The 11,634-nt window shown below is 40.4% G+C and overlaps 1 protein-coding gene across 1 annotated transcript; it reads right to left on the bottom strand.

Annotated features, from left to right (window-relative positions):
* Window positions 1-226: 226 nt before the first annotated feature.
* Window positions 227-484, bottom strand: LOC110290596 (small proline-rich protein 2G). The gene has a single exon (XM_021157148.1). The coding sequence runs from the start codon at window positions 482-484 to the stop codon at window positions 227-229; it is 258 nt and encodes an 85-aa protein (XP_021012807.1).
* Between the last annotated feature and the right edge of the window lie 11,150 nt (window positions 485-11,634).

The raw sequence follows: 11,634 nt of genomic DNA, 5'->3' as shown, positions 1-11,634 counted from the left end.
AATCTATTGAAGGAGGAACATTCTCAGCATTCCATTGATAAAAAGCAGTTTTACAGTCTCAGAGAAATGCCTTCCCTATAATGAGATGTAGCAGGCATTTGAAAGATGAAGGGTAGAAAAGATTCGTTTGCATCCAAGATATCCTTTGAGTGGAAGATAGAAGTATTGGTATGGAAAGACAATAGATTCCCTTCTCTTCCCTTTGTTCTGAAGATTGCTGCCATGCTCACTTGCTCTTGGGTGGGCACTTCTGCTGGCATGGTGGAGGAGTTTGCACAGGAGGGCATTTCTGCTGGCATGGAGAAGGAAGACATGGCTCAGGACAAGGTTCAGGACACTTTGGAGGAGGACAAGGCTCAGGGCACTTTGGCAGAGGACAGGGCTCTGGGCACTTTGGTGGAGGACAGGGCTCTGGGCACTTTGGTGGTGGGCACACAGGAGGAGGCTGGCAGGGCTGCTTGCACTGCTGCTCTTGGTATGACATCTTTCTGAAGTCTCAGGATCTGAAAGACATTACATGAAAATGCTTAGGGGTGATCATAACAGAGAAGATAGAAGGACACATGAACATCAGATCCATTTCTACTTCCTGGAATGAATATTATTCCCCAACTCTTGATTTAGGACTTCCTGGGTTTACCCTTTCCTGCAAGCACTCTGTTGCACCAGCCTTGGGAAATCCTTCCTTGTTTAATGCTCTTTTCCTGGTGGAAACGCTGACACCAATGCATACACTAGCAAGATTTTGCTGAAAGGACCCAAATATAGCTGTCTCTTGTGAGACTATGCCAGGGCCTAGCAAACACAGGAGTGGATGCTCACAGTCAGCTAGTGGATGTATCACAGGGCTCCCAATGGAGNAGCTAGAGAAAGTACCCAAGGAGCTAAAGGGATCTGCAACCCTATAGTTGGAACAACATGATGAACTAACCAGTACCCCGGAGCTCTTGTCTCTAGCTGCATATGTATGGAAAGATGGCCTATCGGCCATTACTGGAAAGAGAGGCCCATTGGACTTGCAAACTTTATATGCCCCAATATAGGGGAATGCCAGGGCCAAAAGAATGGGAATGGGTGGGTAGGGAAGTGGGGGGCGCTATGGGGGACTTTTGGGATAGCAATGGAAATGTAATTGAGGAAAATGTGTAATAAAAAATATTAAAAATTTAAAAAAAATAAAAAAAAAAAGAAATAGGCTATTTTACATAGCAACACCTTCAAGAATAGCAATCTCAAGTTCTGGCATCCTGAGAAACCTCAAATGAACCTGTACCTATCATTACCCGTATCATCCCAACAAGCTATCTGGCGTTGGACAGTAAAGGGCATCGCAGGAAAGCCTCAGGTTCTCATACCTGCTAAAGAACATGACCTTTCAAAGAACACCAAAGTATGCACATCAAAGAGGAATATACTCTATTCAAGCACCTACTAAATAAAAAGGAAAGCCACTTGTCACAGTGGTCTGTGGTATGCATTGATAAGTTTCTGAGGACTAGGTAGGTAACATTCATGCCATGATCAAAACTGGACTTGCTACACTTACTCTCTCAAAAGTAACTACATCACATAGAAGACCAGGGAGACAGAAAAATTCAAGAAATGACACTCACCAGCTTCTCCAACGTAGTGTAGGATCTGAGTTCCAGGATTCTGCAGTCAATCAGCCAAGGATCTCTTTATAGAACTGGCTTCTCAGCCCAGTAGATGTAGAACTAACTGAGAGTGGGCAGGACCAAGAATTTCTCAACCAAAATGCAAATCCATGCATGACTGGCTTAATCAGAACTCTACACAGTAATGCATGCCCTGTTCTTTGACATCATTGCTAGTTCAGTGCTGTGACTCAGAGGGCTCTCTTGACTTTTCAGTTTCAGTAAGATTTGATAGATGCAGAAATTGAGTGGTTTTCACTCTGGTTGTCCAAGTTCTATTTCTTGACTCAAGATATTTTTCCTCTGAGCAACTGTTCTGATTCTTCTACTTCAACTCATTGGTATTATGTGGTACACATGCCCATTTACATGTCTGGTTTTTAGACTAAATTTTTCTAAGTGCTGAAAAAAAGGAATTAAAAAGGATTCTAGGTATAATTTTAGCATCAGCTTTGATAATTCTGTTCCAAGAGACAGTTCATGTCTCCTGCCTAGACTACATACTTTTCTGTGAACAATAGAAAACAGTATATGCCCTTCAGAGTAGAGCATGATGATCTTCGGCATTCTTTTTATCCTTTACAGTACTGCCATGTCAAATGATATTCTTGGGGAATATGTATTTGGACTCACCTGTGAACATGACCACAATACTGCTTATTATGACTGGAGAGGAACTAAAGTCTCACCTGTCCTAAGTATGTTGGTTATGCTTAGGTGTCTAGGGTAAAGATGCATAATCACTCACAACTCACTTATGTGAAGAATTATTGAGACTAAATATAGTACACAGCCACTAAAGTTTCTCTGAGAACTTCCAAAGGAAACAGTACACTGAATTATTCACACACACACACTCACAAGCACAATGACACAATGACACAGAGACACAGACACAGACACACACACACACACACACACACACACACACACACACACACACGAAAGAGAGACAGAGAGACAAAGACATAGAGACAGAGAAAGAGTCTTACATTTTAATCTGCCATGTAGCTACATATATCACTTTCAGGTTTTCTAAGGTTTATTATTAAATCATTGCTTCATAAAAAACTGGAAAAAAAACAAATTCAATTCTTGACTGTTTCAAACACTTTGGGGCAGGACAGGGCTCTGGGCAATTAAGGGGTGACATATAGGAGGAGGCTAGCAAGCCTGTTTCCATTGGCAACACATTGTGCTAAAGTATCAGAATCTGAAAGAAATTATGTGATAGTTGACCCACAAGTTATCCCCACAGAGAATGAATCTTGCATCTTTGGAATATCAGAACTACTCATCAATCCCAATTCTTCCTCAGGACTTTCTGACTTTCCCTTCCATGTCACCATTTTGAATTGTTAACTAGGAAATATTCCTTTTTCTTCACATTTTCAATGAGAAATGACTTTATTCAAAAGGACAGTGTAAAGGCACTAGTGGAAAATAACATCTTTAAGATAGTCCTTCTGAAGTTTAAATTCTAAAGCACCAATTTATCTCAGTGATGACATTAACTACTGCCATTATTACCACTTGTGGTGTTCCAGGACCTTGACTAGGTATTAAACAAAATGGTAGAACTTGAGAATCTAGAACCTAATAAGTGGGACAACAAAAGGGTCCTGAAAAAAAGGAAAATGTTCTATTTGGTCCTAAAAACTTGCTTTATATCTGGAGGAGAAATAATGGAATGAGGAATAAGAAACAAGCTTTTATTTACTCACAGCTTTGCTCTGAGAAGCACATGAACACTGAACCAACATCAGTGAATCATGTCTGCATCCTATGACTGCCAGTGCCTTTGACAGGATGTAAAAGTTTAGCTGAGGATGCCACTGTCCATTTCCCTAAAGGGAACAAACGAGTCATCATAGTTCAGCACTGGAGGCAAGATAATAATGTATCACCAGTAGACGGTCCAGAAAAGCCAGTACAGATGCCTCATTTTCGGGTCAGTAGGATACTTAGAACTCTCCATAGTTACATAAAACACATAAAGGATCATCATAGGCAAATGTCTGTCATGATGCATTACAAAATTGGCTAATGAGTTTCAATGCCAGTGTAAGACAGAGTCAGTTACACCTGAAGTTCTTCTTATTCTTACTAATAGAGCCTGTTCAAAGCAGTATAAAGCAATAAAGGGAAATAATAGAAAGGAAGAATTACATTGTAATAGGAGATGAGAAAGCATGATACATTGAGGCATATGGATATGGATGAATAACATTAAAGTTTTTTCTTTTTTATTAGATACTTTCTTCATTTACACTTCAAATGCTATCCCCAAAGCCCCCCCTACCCCATATTTCCTCCTGTCCTGCTCCCCAACCCACCCACTCCCACTTCCTGGCCCTGGCATTCCCCTGTACTGGGGCATATAATCTTCACAAGACCAAGGGCCTCTCCTCCAATTGTTGGCTGACTAGACCATCTTCTGCTATATAGGCAACTAGAGACATAGCTCTGTGGGGTACTGGTTAGTTTATATTGTTGTTCCTCCTATAGGGTTGCAGACCCCTTTAGCTCTTTGGGTACTTTTTCTAGCTCCTTAATTATGGGACCTGTGTTCCATCCAATAGATGACTATGAGCATCCACTTCTGTATTTTCCAGGCACTGGCATAGCCTCACAAGAGAGAGCTATGTCAGGGTCCTGTCAGCAAAATCTTTCTGGCATATGCAGTAGTGTCTGGGTTTGGTGGTTGTTTATGGGATGGATCCCCAGGTGGGGCAGTCCCTGTATGGTCCTTCCTTCCATCTCAGCTCCACAATTTGCAAAACACATGAAACGCAAGAGGAAGGAAGACCAAAGTGTGGATACTTCGCTCCTTCTTAGAATGGGGAACAAAATACCCATGGAAGGAGTTACAGAGATAAATTAAAAAAAATATGGAAATCTACTACTCTAAATGTTTACAAAAATCTATACATGTATAAAATGTTTAAATGAAATCAGCTTATAACTGGACTGGTGGTCAGGGGGCATACTACCACAAGTAGACTCCGTGTACAAGGAAATACAAACCTCAGTAACAATAATAGCTTACTAGTATTTATTAATCAGTGGGGTCACATAGATTGATTCTTATATCTTTCAGAGTACTGGTTTTTATCTTGTCTACCTTCTAGAAATTTATGGTAATATTCTATTGGTATAGAAATCACAAGCTTAATACAGAGGACATGGAGAGACCTAGGAGATGATCCTTGAGATGTTCATCCCTTCTGGCTAGCACTGATGATAGTAAAAGTTATTATGTATACTGCTGAAAGAGAGAAATAACCATCAAGTCTTACCCAGATCTGAACACTGAGGGCACAACAATGACTAGATTGACAGGATCTGCCCACTGGTATGGATGCAGCACAAATGCCTCGGGGAGGAATCACTAACTTTTTGTTTGGATTTAAGGTTCTTTCCCATGAATTAAAGTGCATAACTGGCACTGGTAAAGGAGAATCTGTAACTTGATATAATATAGACCTTTGTGGATAATACAACCAACACTATTATTCTCATAATGAACAAATCAACACAAAAATCCACAGTGACATTGCTGAAGTCATATTAATACATCTCTTATTCCTCATGAGAAAAGCTACTACTTGCACAGAGACCCTCAACTGATACATGGTATAGAGGATAAAAGGCTTGTGTGTGCTTAATATAACCATCATAGAAGACTTGGCAGAAAGATAGTATTATCCAGAGGTAGAAACTGTTTTCTTCATTCAACCAGAACAGTAAACAGTTGAAATTACAACTATTGAGATGGTATGCATAAGTCATGTGAAAGATTAAGTCAGACAAAAACTCAGCATGGAAGAGAAAAGAAGTATGAAATTCCACCACTAGCTGAGGAGCTATTAACAGTTGATAGCTTCTGAGAGAAAATGGGAGTTTTCTTCCATAATGTGATACTTGGTATGTTGATCACACACCTGTGTAGACCCAAGTCTAGAGTATTTGGACTACAGAAACTAAAGTTTAGGGGGTCGGGGTGAGGCAAATATAAAGAGTCCAAATTTGGGGCCAGAGAGATGAGAAGACACAGTAGATTAATAATTTGGTAAGCAGCAATTTCTTTTCTCTTCCGTGCGGAGTTTTTGTCTGACTTGATCTTTAACATGACTTATGCACACCATCTCAATAGTTGTGATTTCAACTGTTTACTGTTCTGGTTGAATGAAGAAAACAGTTTCTACCTCTGGATAATATTATCTTTCTGCCAAATCTTCTATGATGGCAAGCACCCAAATGAATACTATCAAAATTCATGGGATAAAATGAAGCTAAGTAAAAAGTAGAGCCCAACAGTGCACACTTGAATCTCATCAAGAAGGAGACATCAATTAGATATTGGGTGTAGATAGAAGGAAGTTATAGGATGGTAGAAGTTTCAGGGTGAGAATATAAAGAATGGGGAGAGGACAAAGGGAGAGAGAAATTAAATCAGAGGGGAGGCATCTCTGAGAAGCGCTAGAAACCTAGGACAAGGGAAACCCCCAGGAATCTTTGAGGGTGATCCTAACTAAGACCCTTAGCAACAGGGGATATGCAATATGAAATAGCCATCCCCTGTAACCAGGAAAGACTCCAATGAAGGAATGTGTGGGAGTGGTGTGCTGTGTACAGACAGCCTGGTCGTGCAAAGGTCAGGAACCCCAGTGACCTGATGGGTGGTGTCTTAGTCAGGGTTTCTATTCCTGCACAAACATCATGACCAAGAAGCAAGTTGGGGAGGAAAGGGTTTATTCGGCTTACACTTCCATGCTGCTGTTCATCACCAAAGGAAGTCAGGACTGGAACTCAGACAGGTCAGGGAGCAGGAGCTGATACAGAGGCCATGGAGGGATGTTCTTTACTGGCTTGCCTCCCCTGGCTTGCTCAGCCTACTCTCTTATAGAACCCAAGACTACCAGCCCAGGGATGGTCCCACCCACAAGGGGCCTTTCCCCCTTGATCACTAATTGAGAAAATGCCTTACAGTTGGATCTCATGGAGGCATTTCCTCAACTGAAGCTCCTTTCTCTGTGATAACTCCAGCTGTGTCAAGTTGACACAAAAATAGCCAGTACANTTGACCCCTTGTCAACTTGACACACAAACACATCACTAGTAAGCCTCAACCCTTACATTCTTATTCATCCCCAAGATCTAAATAACTTTAAAAGTCCCACAGTCTTTACATATTCTTAAAATTTCAATCTCTTTAAAATATCNATCTCTTTTAAAATCCAAAGTCTTTTTACAATTAAAAGTCTCTTAACTGTGGGCTCCACTAAAACAGTTTCTTCCTTCAAGAGGGAAAATATCAGGGCACAGTCACAATCAAAGCAAAAATCAATCTCCAACCGTCCAACGTCTGGGATCCAACTCACGATCTTCTGGACTCCTCCAAGGGCTTGGGTCACTTCTCCAGCCATGCCCTTTGTAGCACACACGTCGTCCTCTGGGCTCCAGATGCCTGTACTCCACTGCTGCTGCTGCTCTTGGTGGTTATCTCCTGGTACTGGCATCTCCAAAACACTGCGTGACCCCTTCAGTCCTGGGCCTTCAATTACAACTGGGGCTGCACCTTCACCAATGGCCTTCCATGGCCTCTCACAGTGCGGCGCCTGAGCTGCTGTGTGACCCCTTCATGCCTTCAAAACCAGTACCACCTGGGTGACCCTTACACATTACCAAGTCCCACTGCAGAAGGAGTACAACCTTGCCTATCTCTGGAACACAGCCTCTTTGTGCTTTCAGAAAACACTTCCCAGAAGATGTCACCTCAACGATGCTGGTCTCTTCTTAATCACTGCTAATTTCTTAGCTCCAGCTAACCAGCATCAATAGTCCCAGTAATGCAAAGTTTTTGCTTTAGTAGTTCTGGTATCTTGTTAATCACAGCTGATTCTTCAGCCCCAGCTAACCAGAACTACAAAATCTTCACAATAAAAACAGCAATGGCCCTGAAGAGAGTCTTTAATTTTCCCTCTGAAATTTCACAACCCAGGCCTCCATCCTCTGCACTGTTCTCAACATTATCTTCCAAGCTCCTACACAGAATTCGACAGAGCTCTTAACACCGAATGGATCTTCTGGCCCAAAGTTCCAAAGTCCTTCCACAGTCCTCCCCAAAACATGGTCAGGTTGTCACAGGAATACCCCACTCTGCTGGTACCAATTTGTCTTAGTCAGGGTTTCTATTCCTGCACAAACATCATGACCAAGAAGCAAGTTGGGGAGGAAAGGGTTTATTCGGCTTACACTTCCATGCTGCTGTTCATCACCAAAGGAAGTCAGGACTGGAACTCAGACAGGTCAGGGAGCAGGAGCTGATACAGAGGCCATGGAGGGATGTTCTTTACTGGCTTGCCTCCCCTGGCTTGCTCAGCCTACTCTCTTATAGAACCCAAGACTACCAGCCCAGGGATGGTCCCACCCACAAGGGGCCTTCCCCCCTTGATCACTAATTGAGAAAATGCCTTACAGTTGGATCTCATGGAGGCATTTCCTCAACTGAAGCTCCTTTCTCTGTGATAACTCCAGCTGTGTCAAGTTGACACAAAAATAGCCAGTACAGGTGGTGACTTCCACCTGCATGGGACACCAAAGCACCCACAAAAATTTTGACCCAAAATTTATCTTGACTAGATGCAAAGAAGTAGAGATAGCAGAAATTGAGGGAATGTCCAAGCAGTGACTGGCTCATCTTGTTACCCACCCCATGAGAGAGAGCACCTACATTTGACATTAATAATAATATTCTGCTATACTTGCAGACAGGTCCTAGGATAACTTCCCTCTGAAGGCTTCCCCAGCAGCTGATAGAAACAGATGCAGAGACCCACAGCCAAACATCAGGCGACACTCAGGTAATCTTGAAGAAGAGAGAAAAGAAGAAAGGAATGAGCTGGAAAGGTTAAGGACACCACAAGAAAAACTAGAGAATCAACTACCATGGATCCATAGGGGCTCACTGAGACTGAACCATCAACCAAAGAGTCTGCATGGAATACACCTATATAAGCCCTCTATATAATTAAGAGATATATAGCTTGGTCTTCATATGGGACCCATAACAACTAGATCAGGGACTGTCTCTGACTGTTCCCTGACTAGATTATTTCCCCCTTACATGGTTTCCTTGTCTAGCCTCCGTAGGAAATTATCAGTCTAGCCCTACTTCAACTTGATATGCCAAACTGGGTTGATAAACATGGGAGATCTCCCCTTCTCTGAGGAGAATGGAAGTGGAAGAAAGGGGTAGGGAGGAAGGAGTGTCATACTAGAAGGAGAGGAATGAGGGGGTATAAAGTAAATAAACAAATTAACTAATAAAAAATCTCAAAGAATTTATAAAGATGTCATTTTAAAGAAGGCATCATGTCTCCAACAAGTTTCATTTCTTTGCTCTTGTATGTCGAATTCAGTGGATGAGAGTGAATACAATCTGTATGCATATATCAAAATATCATAATGAAACACTTCACTTTTTACAATGATATATGCTAATAATATTTTTTCTAAAATAGAAGCTACTAATGCTCATAGCACTGGCACTAAGTCATAGAAACCTGAATCTCTTTTCAATCTGAGGAACTAAAGTTGAATTCCTTCCATATAAATTAATGAAGAGCTTCCACAAATGAGTAAAGATACAAATCTGAACCTTCAAGATCTGACACATGGAATACATGTGCACACAGACATGAATACACATACAGGGGTCTTTATAGCTGTCAACTATCATTGTGCTAAATATTTAGTTTTGTGATCTTGTAGGCCAAATGGAACTGGGTTCAACCAGAACATTGTTTATCCTTATTTTCTAAAGGTTTAGATGAATCAAATGACAAGCATGAATATGAAGTTTTAGTATTTTTCCATTTCTTAATTTAATTTCATATTTTAGTATGATATAGTGTATTCCCACTAAGAAAACGTCCCTGAAAATAATCAAAATTCTATACTAACATACACAATGAATAAACATTAGCAACAGGAGGTTCTATACAGTGTTCACATTACTTGACTGGAATCACTTTCCCCTACATTGATACATTTATTTGGGTTTATAATGATTTTGTTGGTGCTGATGATGCTGGGTTGGGAATTATTGAACATGAATATAGTGCTCTTACTGGGTTTAGTGAGGGTATCCATGATATTTGAGGTGGGCAGGAGTGGATAGTATGATGACTTGCAGTGTTTGTGATAATGATAGCATTATTAGTGATGTTAATAATGATAATAATGTTGCTGATGGAATGGGAATGGCAGTGAATGTAGTAGAAACTATAGAGCAGCTGCTTCTACAAATATCATGTACTTAGTGCTAATTAAGTGCCCAGGATTATGCAAATCAAATGGCATATATTAATTCAATTATTACAAAAGACAACCTTTCAGCACAATTTCACATCAACAAGAAAATGTTGAATATGTTTAGTGGTTAGAGAAATGAAAATAAAACCTGCACCAGAAGTCCATTACACCCATGAAAGAATGAGTACCATTGATACAATAACAAATAGTCCTGGCAGAGGAGTGAAAAAAATAAGAACTTTACCTCAATGATTGTGAGAAAGTAGATTAATCCATCAATTACACATGTCACTGTGGGTCTTCACTGTGGGTCTCTTCCAAAAATTAACACTAAAAGCAGAACCATATAGGAGTTAGCAGTCTTGCTTGGGTTTATATAAAAAGACGTCAAACAGATCTGTATTTCGGAACAACTCCTAATCTGCAAGTTAAATAATCAGCCTAGCTGCTCACCATTGGATGAATAGAATAAAGAAATGTGCCTCTTACCAGTACTAGAGAAATATTCAGAAATAAAAAAATGACCTTCTAAAAGACAAGGTTGGCATAGATATCTCAAATATAGAACCAAATGAATATAACAAAGATAGATCAATAAAGATGTGTAACTACTAGAGAAGAAGAAAAGGCAAGTGAGAGAAAACTAGGTGGAGGTGTGGGTAGAAAATGTGAACTCAGTGGCACTTGAATGCCTGAATATCACATAATCTTCTTAAACTAGCATGTAGATGAAGGAAAGATTGTAGAGTGAAATGATGTGTTACTACAGCAATCAAACTCTTAGTGTGCTCTCTAGTTTGATGTTAACTTGACAAAGCTAAGGTCATGAGAGAGGAAAGAGCCTTCACTGAGAAAATGCCTCCATAATTCTGGACTGCAGGCAAGCCTTTAGAAGATTTTCTTAATTAGTAACTGAGGGGGAAGAGTACTTTCTATTGTGCGTGGCATGATGCATAGGTTGGTGGTCCTAGGTTCTATAAGAAAGCAAGCTGAGCAAGCTATGTGCAGCAAGCTAGTAAGCAGCCTCAATCCATAGTCTGAACCAGTTCTTGTCTCAGGGTTTTTTCCATATTTGAGTTCTTTCATGACTTCCTTCTTTGACAGATTATGGGTATAGACCTGTAAACCAAATAGAAACTTTTCTACTCAACTACATTTTTGGAATGGTGTTTTATTATAGCAAAGTAACTCTAGCTAGGAAACTATTCTTTGATATAATCCAATATTTAGTCAAAACCTTATTACAGCAGACTGACAAACAACAGAAGAAGGGTTAGGACCAAAGGAACATGATCATGTCATAACAGTCATAAAATGAGTTTTGAAGAAAGGAAACAAGAATATCATTAAAACATAGTACTTTATTTGGGGAATTAAACAACAGTAACAACTACCCTGCTCAAGTGACAGAATTGAAAAATGTCATACTGAACAATGGAACAAGAACCATTCTTCAGAGCCCCTTTACAGCAGCAAGATCATAGTCTCGGGCAAATTCATTACTTATTAGAGATCATCACTGAGATATGGAAGTAGGTGAAGGGTAGAGAAAATTCTTCTGCATCCATGTCAGACTTCAGAAGGAAGATAAGGTTTTGCTATGGAAGGACATGAAATAGATTCCTTCCTCTTTCCCCTGTCCTGAAGACTGCTGAAGACC

The sequence above is a fragment of the Mus caroli genome, chromosome 3, assembly GCF_900094665.2.
Source record: "Mus caroli chromosome 3, CAROLI_EIJ_v1.1, whole genome shotgun sequence".
NCBI lineage: Eukaryota > Metazoa > Chordata > Mammalia > Rodentia > Muridae > Mus > Mus caroli.
Note: the sequence above shows the minus strand (reverse complement) of the source record. Positions and strands in the feature narration are given on the sequence as shown.